The sequence below is a fragment of the Mixophyes fleayi genome, chromosome 1 (genome assembly GCF_038048845.1).
Source record: "Mixophyes fleayi isolate aMixFle1 chromosome 1, aMixFle1.hap1, whole genome shotgun sequence".
In the NCBI taxonomy this organism is placed as follows: Eukaryota; Metazoa; Chordata; class Amphibia; order Anura; family Limnodynastidae; genus Mixophyes; species Mixophyes fleayi.
In genome coordinates this window covers 110,399,139-110,418,804 of record NC_134402.1, presented here as the reverse complement: position 1 = coordinate 110,418,804, position 19,666 = coordinate 110,399,139, and the positions used below count along the sequence as shown (strand labels likewise).

Here is a 19,666-nt window from a genome sequence, read left to right as displayed (position 1 = left end):
CTCCTGTCCCGCCATCTAGATGCGGAAGTTTAAAAAATACACCACATGTAAAATGAAGATAAAATCTATTACTTGTATTTGTCCTCACTTTTTACAGTGTTCAAACAATGTTCTCAAAGCCTCCCTACAGCATAGTGTCCTGATTACTGAGTGTTACTGCTCGTGAATATGGCAGACGGCGTGGAAATGGATGCTAGCGCTTCTCAGAAAGTGTATACATAGTCCATAAACTCACATTATTGCCTCAGAACAGCCACGAAACATCTGATTTGTATTTCAGAGTATACAAGCTTGAAAAGCTCATCTACAGCCTCCTTGTGTCTAGCCCTGTATTTTATTATTATTATTAATTTTTATTTATAGGGCGCCACTAGGTATCCGTAGCGCCGTACAGGGACAGACAGAAACACGATACAGGGTGAGACAGCACAGTACAGTTAACAGAAATCACAGTAACTCAGAAGCTCAATGAACAGCTAGATTAGAGATGAGAGCCCCCAGCGGGGTAGAGACAGGGGCCGGAGGACCTCACGGAGGAGACAAGGAGCTGGAGAGCAGAGTTAAGGTGGTGGAGAACAGAAGGAGAGGAGGCCCTGCTCGGAGGAGCGTACAATCTTCCTTAGAAAACAGGCAAAATGACCGCCTGCATAAGAGTGATTGAAGTTGCAGTTTATTTATTTTTCATGAGAGAAGGTGATGTGAGCTAGCTGTCACATAGAGAGAGGGACAAAAGAACATTTTACATGTGAAATGTTATTTACTGTGGGCAGGGCACTTCTACCAGCGGGGATAAAATGCGATTTGCAATTAGAAAATAAAAGGAACATTTAACACTACAAGAGAAATGAAGCACAAGGTAAAAAAATAAACATCATGAATAGAGAAAAAGGATGAACTAGCAGAGGGACAATAATCACTTGATTGAGAACAAATGAGTCATAACAATTTAGCGTTTTCAGAGAGCAAGCCAGACTTAATTCTCTGCTGATTCTCTTCTACACATTTCAGTGTGTTACACACAAGGCACGCAGTACAAAAATATATCCAAGATCCATGTAGCAGTCCTGGATTACCCAAAATGCCGCCTAAGCAGCTACCTAGTACCTGTAGACTCTCGGCTGGGCTCAGAGATAGGTTCTAAGGCTGAAAATAGCTCCCAGGCCTTTCAATTCTGCAGCTAAAGAGGCTTGTGCAGACGTTTACATTATTGGCTGGCATTTATATAACCAAGGTGAATGCCACTATCAAACACACTCGTTCACATGTAGAGAGCTTGCTACCTGTATATTTTTCTAGCTCGGCAAGGCTTTCCTGGTAGATGCACACCATCTCTTCATAGTGGGTTATAACACTCTGTCGCAGGTTGTCCCAGTGTGGAGAAAGGTCACCAAGTTCCTTCAGTTCCTCAATTCTGATTGGGAAAAAAACATACAAACTTTTCAGTTTAAAACCTACATTACATTCATAGAACCAAATTCAATGTGAGCATTTTGAGGAGGAACTAAATAAACTAAATAAATCACATTCAAAATTAAAGCACTGGCATCTTTGGCCCTGTACACTGCATTTCCTATCCAATTACGTGTAACCTGTCAAACCACTCCTTGCAGCAGTTGGGTAACAGGGGAGGCAGCTCCAGAGCCCAGAGGCACTAGGGGACCAGACTGCAACACCAAAATCCTCCTTGGACTCTGGGCAGCTTGGTCCTTTCCCCTTTGCTACTGTGAAAGCACAGACATGGCCTCTCCAGTGTTTTACAGGATATTATTTTTAACTCTGGAGAATTCACAACTCTGCACCAGGGAGCATGGCTCTTTCACATCCCACTGACTTGGAGACTTATATACGAGTAATAGACCAGACAGCTGCAAAACCCAGAAGCCCAAAGAGCCTGCACCTTTTGCCACCAGTATCTAAAGTACTATGGGAATCTGGCCGAATCTGGCAGTGGTTAGTCTGCCTGGAACACTAGTCTGTTAAACCAGCAGCTGAATTGAGTTTTTTCCTGAACATCACCTTAAAACATTAATGGTCAGATTTGCTTAGCCTAGTCACGTAAGAGAACAAGCTATGAGCTCTGATTGCTTATACGGAGATCTGAAGGAGCTACACAGCTCACAAATGCGTTTTTACAGTTTACCCTGCTGCTTGTGATTTGGAAGCCAAAAGACACTTAATGAGTAATATCATTAATGTCATTATTACCACCAAGTGTCAAACAAAACACATATGTTGATCATGTCAAATGGAAGCGAAGAGGGAGAGAGAGAATATATTAATACTATTCTGTAATTATTATCTACCACTGCAGGGATTTGAGATGTTTATGTTGTACAGCATAAACAAATGGTGTTATCATTTAGATCTGTTATTTCACGGTTATCATATACAATATATATTTAATAGTTTTAAAATAGTATACACTGGCCAAACGCCAATCTAAACCCTATATCCCAATACAAGAATGTATTTTCACTGCGCCTTCATAGAAGGCTATGGGAAATGAGACATGGGGGTAAATGTATCATACTCAGGTTTCTTCAACCCGCGGGAGTTCGGCGAGATGACAGCTAAAATTTAAAGCGGCGCTGCCTTGTAAAGGCAAGTTTGTAAAGGCAGCGCGGCTTTAAATTTTAGCTGCCATCTCGCCGAACTCCCGCGAGTTGAAGAAACCGGAGTATGATCCATTTACCCAGGGCCGCCGAGAGGGGGGGGGGAGGGTACTAATTACCCAGGCCCGGGCATGTCAGGGTGCCCGGCCCGAGCCCTTGCGCTGCTGATTTTTTAGTTTAAAAAAAAACATACTCACCTGATCGTGGCGCCGGCATCCCTCCTCTCTGCTGCTCTGCGCTCCATTCAGACTGTCTGAATGCCGGGTGTGATGTCATCATGTCATGCCCAGCATTCAATCAGTCTGGAGCAATGGAGCACAGAGCAGCAGAGAAGACCAAGAAAGGAGAAAAGGTAAGTGAAGGGAGGAAAACGAGTGGGGGCACAGAGGGGTTAAAAAAAGGGGGGGCAGCATGACAGAGGGGTTAAAAAATGAGGGGGTGCACAGAGGGGTTAAAAAATGGGGGGAGGGGCAGCATGAGAGAGGGGTGAAAAAAATGAGGGGGGCAGAGAGGGGTTAAAAAATGGGGAGGCAGCATGACAGAGGGGTTAAAAAATGAGGAGGGCATAGAGGGGTTAAAAACAGGGGGGGCTGCATGACAGAGGGGTTAAAAAATGAGGGGGCACAGAGGGGTTAAAAAACAGTGGGGGGCAGCATGACGGAGGGGTTAAAAAACGGGGGGGGCAGCATGACAGAGGGGTTAAAAAATGAGGGGGGCACAAAGGGGTTAAAAACGGGGGGGGAGCAGCATGACAGAGGGGTCAAAAAATGAGGGGGGCACAGAGGGATTAAAAAACGGGGAGGTGGCATGACAGAGGGGTTAGACAATCAGGGGGGGCACAGAGGGGTTAAATAACGGGGCAGCATGGCACAGTGGGATTGAAAAAGGGGGGGAGCAGCATAATATAGTGTGATGAAGGGTAGCCAGATGAAGGGGGCAAAAGCAGCATGGAGGGCGCAGTGTGATCATAAGGCATGGCAATAATGAAGGGGCACATTATTGTAATATTGGAGCTGGAGGAAGGCCTAATTATTAATCGTGGATGGTATTGATTTAACGCCAGGGTTGTTTGGAATTATCTAAATGTAGCTATTTTTTTCCAAATAGGGCCCCCAGCATTCCAGGATCCAGACAAGCCGCAACTAAAGAAACATGCAGCAACAGGTGGTGAAAGTGACAAGAACAGGTAGGAGAGAGCAGGACAGTATGTGGAATGTTGTGATTCTAGTAGGGACAATGTCAATTTTTGGTGAGTGTTGTGCCCAATGTAAGGTGGAGGCCAAGACTGAACTCTTTGTGTACACACTGCATTTTTTCTATACTACACTTTGGTGCTAGATGTTCTAAAAGTCAGGAGTGCTTGGATATATGTGACGCTCGGGCGAATTGAGAGCCTAGTGATTTTGAGGTGTTAGCCACGCCCCAATGGTGCATTTGCCCTGCCCCCAAATGCATGACCACACCTCTGATTTTTTTTTTGTATCATACTCAACTATGAGGGGTGGCCCCATGAATTTGTTGTACTGGGGCCCTGAATTCCTCTTGGCAGCCCTGCATTTACCCCCTGCTGTTCTTACTTTACAAAACAGCTCTGTATAGAAAACCCCCAATGAAACCAGTGGAGGAAAAAAAAACACGTACAAAGTAAAATGACAACGCAGAAAACTATGCAAATCAATTCAACATTCTATGGAAATACTCTACTTTCTTTTTTTTGCATGGGTAATAAATTATGTTTACAAATTACTATTCTAACGGCTGATGTTGTTGTACTTTTAAACCCCCATAAATTTGAAAACTGATATTAAACCTGCATCAAGTAAAATGTGCTATGGGCTATAAAGTAACTTCAGGCTTTTGATAAATATGAGACCTTCACAGTCTAGAAACTGCATGAAACAAAAATATGTTACTTGACTGATATGCTGGTCCACTAAAAGTTTCCAAAGCTCGTCAAGCACCTGATAAATATAGTCCAGTTCTGGCTTCCGTACTTGTGCATGAATCCAGTGAAAGATTGCTAGGAAAAATGAATTTCCACAGTAGAGGCAAATCACAGGAGTGCTGCAACCCATTACTAGTATAAGCACTGGAGAGCTTTTTAAGGCAGGTCTGTCCAACAGGCAATCTGTGAGCCCTAGATAGCCTTAAAGGGTATTTCAAAAGGGTGCTAAAAAGTAAATATGTTTTCATTATTCTGTTTAGCTCACTCCTAGTCAGCTGGTAGGTGTGGCGTTTGGTGCATCTGCAATGACACTTCTGCATCCTTTAGACCTGGAGCTAAATTCATCAACCTGCGGGTTTGAAAAAGTGGAGATGTTGCCTATAGCAACCAATCAGATTCTAGTTATCATTTAGTACATTCTACAAAATGATAACTAGAATTTGATTGATTGCTATAGGCAACATCTCCACTTTTCAAACCTGCAGCTTGATAAATTTACTCTCTGGTCTGTGTTGTAGGTAATTTTCTTTTGGGTTGTGATCTGCCAATATAATGTTAGACTAAACATCACACCAACTTGCTTGACATTTTAGTAGCATAGAAGAAATGCATGTAGTGTAAAAAGTTACCCAATTTTAAAATAGAAAAGTTATAATTAAGAATGGGTTTCGTCAACGGTCCAAGAATTTATAATAAACCAAAAAGCAGAAGGATTAGAGATGCAATTTAAAAAAAAAATAGACAAAAAATAAAGCATTCTGCACAGCTATGTACAATTGGAATCTTAAAATAGTATTTAAAACACTATTGATTCATATAAAAGATTTCCAGTTTATTGTAGACAAGCAAACAGTCATAGTGCAGGTATATTACTGAACAACTATGTACTGTAATACAGCATGGTTCAAGAATGATGAAAAGTCACCGCTCTGGCAAGGGAAATCTAAAAATTTAGCATAGCTCACCGTGGGATACAAAAATCTCAATCTGTAAAGTATACTCTGGCAAATGAATAGAAATACATGAGCAGCATGAAATTAAATATGGCATAAGGGTCAGAGAGGAATAATGTTTCAGAAATATGAGTGTCAATGTGTTACTTCAGTTGTTCAACTTTATAACAATATATTAACCTTGGTGTACATTTTATACCTATCTTCATGACTATAGCAAAGTTATTTATCGCACCTGAATAAAGTTGGAAGGTTTAATTTTGTTTATGAATTAACATATTTATTTAATTTGGACAGTTTGTGGGGATTTATTATAGTAAAGTGATGGATTATTAAAAAAAGCTGTGTGTTTGATCTTGTCCATTATACATGAACTCTAGGGTCGGCATTATTTGCCATTTATCGAGTCTTTCAGACTTCTATTACCCCAGGGGGTACCGAGAAGAGCTTTGACCTTTTCCTCTGAAGGGTAGGCGCTATAGTTACAGAGAGCCCTGCTCTGTTAGGAGCCTATAGTGTACATATTGGAGGCGGACTGACAAATGGCTACTTCGCATAATTCAGGGAAGACCCGATGACTTATCTCTAATTACATCAATCGGCCAACAGTTGCATAGTAGAAATAATTAAAGGGGGTGTTTTATGTAAGTAAGTATATTTTGCTAGCCAAGATATTGCAGATGGACAAGTGGCACAGTATTTGCATTTATATAATCTTTGCACTTGTTTTCCTTTACTAAAGCCATTCATCACAGGGTTTAAAACTTGTTATACATCAACAGTCATCATATTTTGACATATCAAGCTGCTATTTCACAAACCTATGCACATGTACTGTATATACCCTAATGCATACAACTACCACATTCAATTTATTTTCAAGATATTTTCCAGTTTTGCAATTCACTGCTAAGTGATTACAATTATTAAAGTTGGAAAGATATGTGCATTGGTGCCATTACTAACATTAGCTTGCCTGCGCTATATCAGGCTCATTTTGCAACAAAAATCTTAGAAATTCAATTCATACACTGGCAGATGAGAGAATTTCAGTGAAACACTGCCCAAAAATAATAATCCTTTTGGAACGGGGACAAAAATAAAATGAATTTGGACAAATGTTGTGACTTGGAAATAGATACACATATTTTTAATGTGGTTTTGAGTATGAAACAAACCACCATTTGTTCAGTACATTTGCGTTGGCTCTAGAGAGAGAAGCTGTTATTGCAAAATGATTTAATCTTCAACAGTGACTATACAAACAAGTTCAGACAACTGAACAACGGATTATCTGCCTGGAAATTCTGTTTGGGTACTCTGTAATACCGTAATGTAAGCTTTTCTTTTGACTCTTTTCTCCAGTGTATTCAATGGCATGTCATTCATTTTGCTATTTAACGCATTTAGATTCTATTTTGCACTAACTTCCACATTTTTGCTTAAACATTCCAGTGTATAGTGTAGTAAATAATGTAAAAATTAAATTAAATTAAAAAAAAAAAAAGTCAGCCATCCTGTGCATCCTCCAAGCCCAATCTTCAATCAGCCCCATGAGCATGAAGTGTCCCTGATATAATCTGTTGTAAGCTGGGTAGGGTGCAAAAAATAGCATGCTCAGGTCCCCAAGAGGCTAAAAAGTGCTGGTGCTCTTTGTCACGAATCGGGGTCTTAGCCCCGTTTACACCACTCAGCAGTACCATATTACCGTACATCTTCCTCCTGGTCGTATGCAGCATGTTGTCCTGGGACAAGTGTGACTTCTGTCTGCAGCACTGGAGGCTGCCATCTTGGGCGAGACATTTGCTAAGCTTCTGTTACAACTCACCTGTCCTCGCTCCAGCGCCGCGATCCTCTCTCCCTTCCGGGTCGCGGCGGCGCTGTCACATGACAGTCGGGGTGGGGAATTCAAATCTGGAAACTACTAAAGTCCTGCTCTGATGCCTGGACAGCGTCAGAGCAACTTCCTATGTACCCTGACTAGGTGCTTCTCGTGTGTCCCCCGTGCACCAGCTTCTTACAGGCTTTTCAGACATTAACTCCTCGTGTACCAGACCCAGGCTTGCTGACTACGTATTATCTCCGTTCCAAGTGTACCAGACCCCGGCTTGCTGACTACGTATTATCTCCATTCCAAGTGAACCAGACCCCTCTTGCTGACTACGTATTATCTCCATTCCAAGTGTACCAGACCCCGGCTTGCTAACTACGTATTATCTCCGCTCCAAGTGTACAGACCCAGGCTTGCTGACAACGTATTCATCTCCATTCCAAGTGTACCAGACCTCGGCTATCCTGACCCTACCTTCCAGTTCCAGTGTTATCGTGGGCTACCTCTGAATCCTTACCTCTAGAGGCAGACCAGTGGACCGCGACCTGCGATCCTCCGCAGCAAAGCCCATCCCGCCTTGCGGCGGTTCTTGGCGAACACCAGGGGGTTCGTTAGACTCCGCACCACCAGCCGGCCAGTGCTAATCTAGAGTAAGGCAAGTACTCCATATTTCATTACTTACATTACTACATATTGTTACAGTTTGCTCTAACCAAAAAATATAGATACTTCAGGAGACCCATCCCCTAGGGATTTGTTCCAACACCTATTAGGAAGAGTAGAGAAACAGGAATCCAATCAGGATCAATTACTAAAATTTTTACAGGGACTATCAGCCCGAATGGATACTTTACAAACAACTTTAGCGGCATCCGGGATGGCATCAGCTTCCGTTCAGGCCCCTCCAGCCGCTCCTTCACCTGCAGGTGCAGCATCATCTTTGCGTATTCCTAACCCGCCTAAGTTTGACGGGGAACCTAAATTATGCAGGGGATTTTTAAACCAATGTGCTATACAATTTGAGCTTCTTCCTGGAAACTTCTCTTCTGAAAAAGCAAAAGTAGCATATATAATATCCCTCTTGTCTGGTCAGGCCCTAGCCTGGGCATCGCCACTTTGGGAGAGAGATGATCCCTTATTACATAATTACTCCAATTTCCTTTCTACCTTCAAGAAGGTTTTTGATGAGCCAGGACGAGTCGCTAACGCAGCTACCAGTATTCTTCGGCTCCAGCAAGGGAGCCTTTCTGTAGGTCAATACGCTGTGCAGTTTAGAACCATGGCCTCAGAGCTCCGATGGAATAACGAAGCTTTAATAGCTGCTTTTTGGCAAGGTCTTACAGACCGAATTAAGGACGAATTGATTTCCCAAGAACTCCCTACTTCTTTGGATGACTTAATCTCCTTATGCATTAAGATTGATCTTCGCATCAAGGAGCGATCCTTAGAAAAAGAACAAACCCGGCGTGGTCCCTTTCGTCTCGCTCCTAGTTTCCAGACCCCTGTTCAGCCTCTGGAAGAACCCATGCAGCTTGGAAGAACCCGCCTCTCAGCTGAGGAGACAGAGAGAAGGTTCAGGAACCGGTTGTGTTTGTACTGTGGCAAGGGAAGTCATCTGTTGAATACCTGTCCTAAGCGTCCGGGAAACGACAGAACCCAACGTTAAATAGGGAGGTTTCGTTAGGCTATTCTGTTCAAATCCTCTCTTCTTTCCACAACAAAGATTGTCTTATTATTCCCTGTGAAGTAGTAGTAGTAGGGTCCAAGGTCCACCCTGTTTCTGCATTATTGGATTCCGGGGCAGCAAGCAATTTTATTTCTTCAACGGCCATCTCTCAATTAGGCATTCCTACCCAGTCCTTAGAAAGGCCCATTTCCCTAACCGCCATTGACGGAGGTACCATTTCTGGAGGACATATTCTATTCAAGACCATACCTTTAACTTTCAGAGTTGGAGCACTTCATGTTGAGACCATTTTGTTTTTTAGTAATTCCTAAGGCCATTAACTCATTGATCCTTGGCCTGCCATGGCTTCGTCATCACTCTCCTGGAATAGACTGGCATACCGGTGAGATTCTTTCCTGGAGTCCGGTCTGTCACAGCAATTGTTTGACTAAGGTAACCCCTGTTTTTTCCAAGATCAGTGCTCAACTGGGCAACCCCCAACTATTGCCAAGTCATTACCAAAGTTTTTCAGATGTCTTCTGTGAACAAGAAGCTACTAAACTTCCACCTCATAGGACTTGGGACTGTGCTATTAATCTTCAACCTGGTAAACCTATTCCCCGCAGACGCATTTTTCCCTTGTCGGTTCCCGAAACCAATGCAGTATCTGAATACATTCAAGAAAATCTGAAGAGAGGATTCATACGGAAATCATCATCTCCAGCAGGGGCAGGTCTTTTCTTTGTAAAGAAGAAGGATGGGGGCCTTCGCCCTTGTATTGATTACCGTGCCATCAATTCTATCACAGTGAAAAACAGATATCCACTGCCTTTGATCTCTGAGCTCTTTGATCAAATAAAGGGGGCCTCTATTTTTTTCTAAGTTGGACCTAAGAGGTGCTTACAACCTAATTAGAATAAAGGAAGGGGATGAATGGAAAACAGCTTTTAATACACGGGATGGACACTTTGAATACATGGTAATGCCCTTTGGGCTGTGTAATGCTCCTGCTGTTTTTCAAAACTTTATGAATGAGATTTTCCAAGATTTACTCTACCAATTTGTAGTTATCTACCTTGATGACATCCTTCTATTTTCCCCAGATCTCGCATCTCATCGCAGACATGTAAGAGAAGTATTGAGCAGGCTTCGAGAGATATCAATTATTTTGCAAACTCGAAAAATGTGTGTTTGAACAAGAGAATCTTCCATTCCTAGGATATATTAAATCCAAGACTAGCCTTCAAATGGACCCATCTAAGCTTAAAGCCATCCTGGATTGGCCACAACCATCAGGCCTTAAAGCTACTCAGCGATTTTTAGGGTTCTCTAATTATTATCGACAGTTTATTAAGGGTTATTATTCATTAGTAGCTCCCATTACAGCCCTTACTTGTAAATCTGCCAATCCTAAAATCTGGACTTCTGGAGCAGTGTAAGCCTTTAAGGACCTCAAGACCTTATTTTTCATAGCTCCCATTCTTTTTCAACCAGACTGTCAACGGCCCTTTTTTGTAGAGGTGGATGCATCCTCCGTAGGGGTCGGAGCGGTACTATCCCAGAAAGATTCAGGTGGCAAATATCATCCTTGTGGATTCTTTTCTCGCCGGTTTCTGCCTGCAGAGAAGAATTCTGGAATCGCTGATAAGGAGCTCTTGGCAATCAAATTGGCTCTCTCTGAGTGGAGACATTTACTGGAGGGCGCTCAGTTTCCGGTAACAGTATACACCGATCATAAGAATTTACTTTATCTACGGTCTGCACATTGTCTAAACCCCCGTCAAGCCAGATGGGCTCTCTTCTTTTCACGCTTCAATATCAATATTACTTTCCGCCCAGGCTCAAAAAATGTTAAAGCGGATGCCCTTTCTTGCTCATTCGATGCTACCGATACCGAAGCTTCAGAGAGAGACAGACCAATCTTGGATACCAACTGTATATTGGCCTTGTCCCCATTGACCGAGAGGAGTTGTCCTCCAGGGAGAACCTTTGTAACCCCACCCCTCCGTGTTAAATTGCTACATTGGGCTCACTCTTCCCTTTTTTCTGGACATGCGGGCATACGGAAGACCTGGGAATTAGTCTCCCGAAAATTTTGGTGGCCTACCATACGCAGGGATGTTAAGTTCAAGATGTGCCCAGCATAAGGTTCCCAGACAGAGACCAATCGGTCAACTCATGCCATTACCTGTTCCCGATATTCCATGGTCTCAAATTTCTATGGATTTTATCACGGACCTGCCAAGTTCTAAGGGACATACCATCATCTGGGTCGTCACTGACCGGTTTTCTAAGGTAGCACATTTTGGTTCTCTGAAGAAACTCCCTTTGTCTCCTGTGTTAGCGGATCTTTTTATTAAAGAGATATTTCGACTTTATGGCTGTCCTGCACACATAGTATCTGATCGTGGGTCACAATTTGTATCTAGATTCTGGAGAGCCTTTTGCCAAAAATTAGGAACCAAACTGGATCTTTCATCTGCATATCATCCCCAGACTAATGGGTTGACTGAGAGGACTAATCAAGAATTGGAGAAGTTTCAAAGATTTTACATCTCTGCCAATCAAGATAATTGGGTTGACCTCCTTCCTTAGGCAGAGTTCGCTCACAACTATCATTTTCATGAAGCAGCCTCCAATTCCCCCTTCTTTATCTTGTATGGTTGTCATCCCAGGCTACCAGCCTTCTCTTCTCTTCCTCACTCAGAGGTACCAGCGGTGGACTCTCTTTTTCGCAGGTTTTCTGACATCTGGGATCTAGTGAAAACCAGCCTGAGGAGATCCGCGATCCGCGCTAAGAAGGCGTATGACAAGAAGAAGAGGGTAGCTCCTCAATTCATCCCAGGGGACAAAGTGTGGTTATCCACCCGTAACATCCATTTGAAGGTTCCTAGCAAAAAATTGGCTCCTAGATTCATCAGCCCTTTTGAAATATCCAAGGTAATCAATCCGGTGGCTTTTAAGTTAAAGCTTCCTTCGTCATTACGTATCCCTAGTGTCTTCCATGTGTCTCTCCTTAAACCTGTAATTAACAATCAATTCTCTACTGAGGACAGGCCTCCACCTCCTGTGGTCATTCAAGAACAGTCTGAGTTTGAAGTCAAACAAATTCTGAATTCCCGTCGGTCAAGAGGAGTTCTGCAATTTCTAGTGGACTGGAAAGGGTACGGCCCCGAAGAACGTTCATGGGTTCCTGCTGCTGATGTGCATGCTCCTCGACTTCTACGGGCCTTTCATAAGAAATTCCCCACCATGCCGGTATAGGTGTCCAGAGTCCACCTTTTGTGGAGGGGGGTACTGTTACAACTCACCTGTCCTCGCTCCAGCACCGCGATCCTCTCTCCCTTCCGGGTCGCGGCGGTGCTGTCACATGACAGTCGGGGCGGGGAATTCAAATCTGGAAGCTACTAAAGTCCTGCTCTGACGCCTGGACAGCGTCAGAGCAACTTCCTATGTACCCTGACTAGGTGCTTCTCGTGTGTCCCCCGTGCACCAGCTCCTTACAGGCTTTTCAGACATTAACTCCTCGTGTACCAGACCCAGGCTTGCTGACTACGTATTATCTCCGTTCCAAGTGTACCAGACCCCGGCTTGCTGACTACGTATTATCTCCATTCCAAGTGAACCAGACCCCGGCTTGCTGACTACGTATTCTCTCCATTCCAAGTGTACCAGACCCCGGCTTGCTAACTACGTATTATCTCCGCTCCAAGTGTACCAGACCCAGGCTTGCTGACAACGTATTCATCTCCATTCCAAGTGTACCAGACCTCGCCCATCCTGACCCTACCTTCCAGTTCCAGTGTTATCGTGGGCTACCTCCGAATCCTTACCTCTAGAGGCAGACCAGTGGACTGCGACACAAAACGTATAGTGTGTCATGGGACTCCTCCTTCTTAGTGCACTAGGTGGTCACCCATCCAGAAAACAACCCAGCCAAATTCTGCTTAGCTTCCAAGATCTGACAAGACTGCTTTGTGGGACTCCTCCTTCTTATTGCACTTTAATGATTAGCAAGGATCCATATGCATATATATGTGAAAAAAGCAAGCACTCATAGTGCATTATCTTTATACTGAAAAAGATAATTGATTTCCAGGTATCCAGCATGTCACAATAAAAATTGAATATTTATAAAAAAGTAATGCAAAAATACATAAAGATTTTAGCGATAAATATCAGCACATCATGTCCAAGTTGGACTCTTACCCTAAGGCAGATGGTATACAGCGTATAAACAGTGTAAGTGAAGAGCCGGCTTTCTCCACTGACACCCACCTCAGGAAAGAGCTATACCGGACTGAGTGTGTAACCCAACGCGTTTCAATCCTTAAGATCTTTAATCAAGGCTAAAAGGGCTCTTACCATTTCCTCCTATTTAAACTAAAGCTAACCAATCACTAACTAATGAGATCATGTGCACCTGTCCAGGAACACCCATGACTGAATATGTTCTCTGTTTCAACTACTTAAATAGTTCAAACAATAGGGGATATTTATAAAGCATATAATACAACTTTGAACTGTCAATCCATGATCTAGATCTTCTTAGTAAGTCCACAATAATATCTATTTCCCCCTTGTTGCTACGCAACTTAATTAGTATGATATATGACAAATTCATATTAAAATCCATGCTGTAATTTAACTTATACCAGGCATTATTATTTGTGGCTCTTCTAAAACTAATGATCTAAAAAGTGTGATAGATTGGAAGTGATCCCTTCTGTTCCATCCACTATCGGTCTTCCTGGAGGTGTAGTGAGGCTTTTGTGAACCTTGGGTAAAGTATATAAAACTGGAATGGATGGAATTGGGATTTTAATGTATTTCCTCTCCTGGTGGGAGATGGATAAATATGAGAAAAAATGATCTATGTCCCCCCAGGAGAGGGAATACATTAAAATCCCAAATCCATCCATTCCAGTTTTATACAATTTACCCAAGGGTCACAAAAGTCTCACTACACCTCCAGGAAGACAGATAGTGGCTGGAACAGAAGGGATCACCTCCAATCTATCACATTTTTTAGACATACTTGCCAACTTTTTTCAGATGGCTTCCGCGAGCTGCGGGAGGGAGGTGGGCGTGTAGGGGGCGGGGCTCCAGAAAGCGCGTCATTTTAGCACGCCCCCGTGACGTAATGATGCAAATCGCGTAATTTTACAACAGGGGGTGGGGCCAAACACCGCGATTCCCGGTGAATCGCGGCGTTTGAACTTCCTAGTGAAGTGGGCAGATCAGGGAGATTGCCACACTCTCCCGGGAGTCCGGGAGACTCTCGCAAAATGCGGGAGTCCCCCGGATATTCCGGGAGAGTTGGCAAGTATGTTTTTAGATCATCATTTACATCCCTTTATGAAATGCATTAGATCTAATTTAAGGGATACGATGGATGTACTCAATAGTTTGGAAAATATTCAGTGGCATGAGGGGTATAATCTGGTCACTGCTGATGTAAGTTTTACACAAAAAAAACATTTTGTCTCAAAATCATTATTTAAACCCTGTGGACATAAAGTTTCCATTCAATATATGTCTTATTTCAGCATGGGCTAATTCAGTTAATAGTAGTTATTTTATATACTATAATCTAAATTTTAGCAGATTAAGTTTATTGATTCTTGAACAATGTGCTAAAAAATGAAGTACACTTCTGTTACAAAATAAAATGAAAATAAAATGGACTGCAAAATAAAAGAAGATTCACTTCTACAATATATTATTATAAATAGTTAATATACCATAGTAGTTCACCATAGATTTTCACAACAATGAACATAGGAAAATGATCATAGACCCACTCTTAGTGGCTTAGAGATCCAAGTTGTGGGACACAACCAAACCATATATAATGACATACTTGGAATATATACTTGTAAAGAACTATATAAGCTGGTAATATTACATAATACTTATCAATAATAGAAAATAATGTTTTAAAATGCACCAAATAAAGCCAGCATTAGGCGGTACAATGCATTATATGCAGTTATCCATAAAGCCAGTTATATATTTAATTAAATCTAAATCTCCTTATTAAAACATGTCATTTTCTTTATATTACATTAAATTCTTATTTGCACCAAACCTTGCATTGCCACTAGAAAAGAAATTATTCATGTACTATAGTGTGTATTCTAATAATGTATGCAGTATATTCATGTATTAAGCAATATTTACAATATAATTGTATTGTGGCTATGACAAACTAGAGCTGGTAGGGCCCTATGTCAGCTTACATTGTATCATGCATAGTGTTTCTAAATGTATCTGCTTAGTAATAAAAAAAATCCCTGTATATTGTGGCCATATTTTTCAGCAATACTGTATAGCTTTAACATAGTTGTACATTATATTATAATAGTAAAGGGATTATAGATTTTTAAGAAGTATTTAAAGCATATTCTGCAACATTCCACACAGTAAAGGTCTCGGGGTTGCTGCCAATTTAGAGCTCACAGCAGCAGTTTTGATGGTTATGTTTTGAAAGGTATGCTGAAGTACAAGTGCACTAAATGCTTATCTGATCTATTATTAATTTTACACATACAACATTGTATGTTAGAAGGAATACCTGAATGATGTACTGTGTACGTTCATGAAACAGAGCTGGTATATTCTATGTAAGGCCTGATGGGTATTAAGGGTAGGCAGTACAAGATACCACCACTCTGTGTACCAGTAAGTGTCCTACTAATGCAGGGAGACACGGTTGCCATGACAGGAGAGGCCGACACACTTGATCATCTTGTAACTCATCTGTAAACTAGGGTAGGTCATGGGAGGATATCTGATACAATTAACATGACCAATGTTATTAGTCATGGGGGCACTGCTGCTATAATCATTATGTGGGCAATGATGGTACAGTAAGTTATGGGCACTGTTGGTATAATTAATATGGGGGCTCTATTGGCATAAACAATGTGGATGCTAAAAAAAAATAATAAAAAAAAGACAGAACTGGATTATAGAAGTAGCAGTCCTATTCGCATAATGTAAAAATATTTTATTCTTTTATTTAACAAGTATTTTTCAGAGAAGTGACAACTTCATATATGATGTGCAATATAACCAAGGATTTCTATGTTTGCTGTTCTATGGAAATGACCTAGACTGCCTTGTCACGGCATTTCATAACCTTCATTGTTCTGTAGGCAGCTTTTGTACTCTATAACTAGATACATGACTATTGTACACTGTATTCTGCTCACCTTTTGTATTAAATTATATTGTGGTTTTACTTTGTTTTGGTTTTACAAGAATAAAGGTAACATAACACAACTCCCATTTAAAGAGTTTGCTACACAATTTGTCTTTCTATATTTGAGTGGATTATGGTCACTGTAAAATCTCCTATATTTTGGCCTAATACTACACAGTCTTGGTATCAAGTAGCAATTTGGGAATACATCATAGGAAGTAATTTAGAAAAACCTCTCTAAAAGTGGTTTGGTTAGTTATCTGTACAGAATTTGATATTTAGTATAAGGCTTGTTTCAAGGACAAAGATACAGCTCTCTTCAGGTCCCTTCTGGTACCATATTGATTTATTCAAGCAACATCTGGATTCCCTAGCTACTGAAAATAAAACACATTTATAAACACTTCAGGCAGCTGTGTCACATTACTACAGATGCTGCAGGCTCTGTTTTGGATGGAACAGGTCTCAGCGTGTAGGTGTAACTTCACTGATGGAGAGTAAATTATGATAATGGGGGCCCTTCAGTTACTCTCCAGGTCACATGTCAAAAAAACACTGTCATTTTTTAATGATAGTAATGGTGTCTGCAATCATAGGCTACCTATAAATAAAAAAGGAGTCTTACTACATTATTACTGTGAACATGTAGGGCTGCATTGAGGACTACCTGGTCAGCACAACCCTGCAAAGCTTAAGTATATATTTTTACCTGTCCCCCCTCTAGCTGGAACAGCTTTAAAGGCAAAAGTGAAAAGGTTATCTTGTCTAATACGGTTATGAATTCTATTTTTCAAAATACATGTTAAAAGTGGCACTCTGAAACTTCTTTCTCATAAGCGAACAAACGATGTGTAGATTGACTGGCATTTAATGTTCTTAGTTATGACACTTCTTAGGAATGTGTCAAATATTTCTGAGGTGACAACTGAAAACATGCCATTCTTTTTCCACAATTCGGCCACCAGCCAAATAGAGATGAATAAAGGGGGGCGAGGGGCACGTGCCCAAGGTCCCCCTCTCCCAGGAAGTCCCCCACGGGTGGGGGGGTGGGGGCACTGTATGTTTCCTTGTGCCTGCCCCATTGAGCAGCCACAGTTATTGAAAACTGCAAGGATAGGTAGGAGAGAGCAGGACAGTCTGACAATTGTTCTGGACCTGGTGGGGCAGTCTCCAATTTTGGTTACTGATCCACTTAGCCAGGATTTGGTCACACTACAAAGTCAGTTGGAAGGTTTGTCCCGTTTCACACTGCTCTGCTCGTGATGGGAGAGCTGTGTTCCTCTAACAGTAGTGCCCACAGTATTTGTCTAAAATGATAGTCATATTAGACCATAAACCCCCCCTTGTCTTAATTACCTAGGCCCTAAGCTATGCAGCCAATACTCTGGCTGTACAATTTGTCTGCTGGTTTTTCAGTGTGGTTCTGAATTTGGGAGTATGTGCAATGTGGTTAAGGGCAATCTAATGTGATTAATGGCTATGAAATGTGGCTTCTGGGACATTGTGGGGGCACTGGCTGCTCGAATTGGTTTTATTTTGCACAATGCAGGAATGTGTAACTGTTTATGGATAATATTTTGAATGCTGGACCGCCATAATTTCAAAGAGCTACAATTGTTGGGAGGTCTGTAGCAGGAGTTTTGGTGATCAAGGCAGATCAACTTAACAATGTTTCAATAGCAGCAGTGCCTAAGGTGTGGTCAGCATGGAACTCAGAGGGAGCAATGGGCACAGAGCAGGATATCATAGGGTAGCAGTGAATAAACTGCTCATGACAACTGACAATGCTCTCTAATCAAAGACCACGTATGGTCACACAATGGCTTTATGAGCATGACACTGTTTGTTAACCATACATCCTTGCTTGAACAGGAATCTAATTGAAAACGCTGTCTCAAGCCTAAATAATCCCATATATGCTCAAACAGTTAATTTGAGTAACTTTCTTGTGAAAACATGGTGCTGCATCCCTCCTGCCTGTTTTCAGACATTGGTAGACAGAATGCCCTGGCAGGGCCGTAACTAGGGCTGTGCGATAGGGGCGACCGCCCAGGGCGCAGCGCTGAAGGGGGGCACAGTTTAGGAATATTTTAGGTTCATTTGGTTAAAATTGAGGGCTAGGGGGGCAGCATTTGACATTCTTACCCCAGGCGCTAGAATTTTAAGCTACGGCTCTGTGCCCTGGCACATACAGAAAGTACTGGCCACATGTGGTAGCTCAATGTCCTACTAGCGGACTTCATATTGGTGTTGTTATTTTATGTTTAATACCATTTTTATTCTGGGGCGGTTTCACAGTATTTTAAACCCAAGAGCTTTGCAGTATTATGGTTTTGGTTGTGGGTTTTATTATTATATTGTGATATGTCTGGTTAGTGTTTTTGTACTTGTAAAATGTACAAACCATAGCGCCCATGTCTGCTACAGTTCACTTAAGATAAAAGTCACCCCTGTGTATAAAAAGCAAAACATCATTTAGGAATTTGTACCAGATTTGCTTAAAGGCCCTGGCTTGTAACCACACTTCCTACCAGTACATCAAAAAGATAAATTTACTTTAGGATTGGTGGTGCTGCAAAAAAAGTGGTAGAAATACACCTTACATACAGAACAAGAAAAGAGACACTGTAGTTGACCTTACACAAATCATAGCAACAGATTAAAAGAAATAACGATCTCTAGACTCAGGGCTGCTGATCCGCGCAGTCACCCCCACATTGTGTTTATCCGTTCCTGCACAGGGAGGATGGGATCAGAGGCGTGGGCCCCTGTACTGCTCTGGTCTTGGGTGGTCGCCCAATACGCCAATGACCGCTCCTTCTCATTTAGAGTTTTTCTCTTATCCCAGTGTTATTATAGTAGTTTACAAATAAAAAGTCACTGCTGCATAAGGGACAGCAAAATAATAACTTGATATCTTAAAGTGATTTTACTATAATAAACATAGTGATATCACTATGGTTTTATGTAGGCATGACCTGTCCATTTTAAAAAAACACATGGACAAACAGCATACCTATGACAAATACTTACATAGAAAACCTCATGTAATGAAATATCTTATGCTGACAGGTAAAACAAATAACTGACATATTAAAAATACAAAGTGGAACATGATTGATTTAGACAAACAGCGTGATTGAGCTCAAGGAGAAATCAAACAGATAGGTAAGGGATAGTGAGACGTGATATGACAAGCCCCTCGTGTTTTGGGGGTAGCTGGATCATGCCATTACTCTATAAGGAATGCACTCCATCTGTAAAAGTGTATGGCTATGCATATCGGCTCTTTCACAAGTATTTTCTTGTGGAGTGGGGAAACTTATACAGAAACATAATGGATTGAAATGAAACAAAAAATGAAACAAAATCATTACGCATATGAAACCGTTCACCCATCTCTCCGCAGTGCATTATCCACCAACACAAATACACTAATTATCATCTCTACA

At 41.7% G+C, this 19,666-nt stretch overlaps 1 protein-coding gene across 8 annotated transcripts in view; it reads right to left on the bottom strand.

Moving 5' to 3' along the window:
* Positions 1-19,666, bottom strand: part of INPP4B (inositol polyphosphate-4-phosphatase type II B) — a 481,006-nt gene that overhangs the window by 137,140 nt on the left and 324,200 nt on the right. For all 8 annotated transcript variants that reach the window (XM_075199307.1, XM_075199316.1, XM_075199324.1 and 5 more), the window contains one exon: positions 1,281-1,411. In XM_075199307.1, coding sequence (XP_075055408.1) covers positions 1,281-1,411 — 131 coding nt within the window. The remainder of the gene's footprint in view (positions 1-1,280; positions 1,412-19,666) is intronic.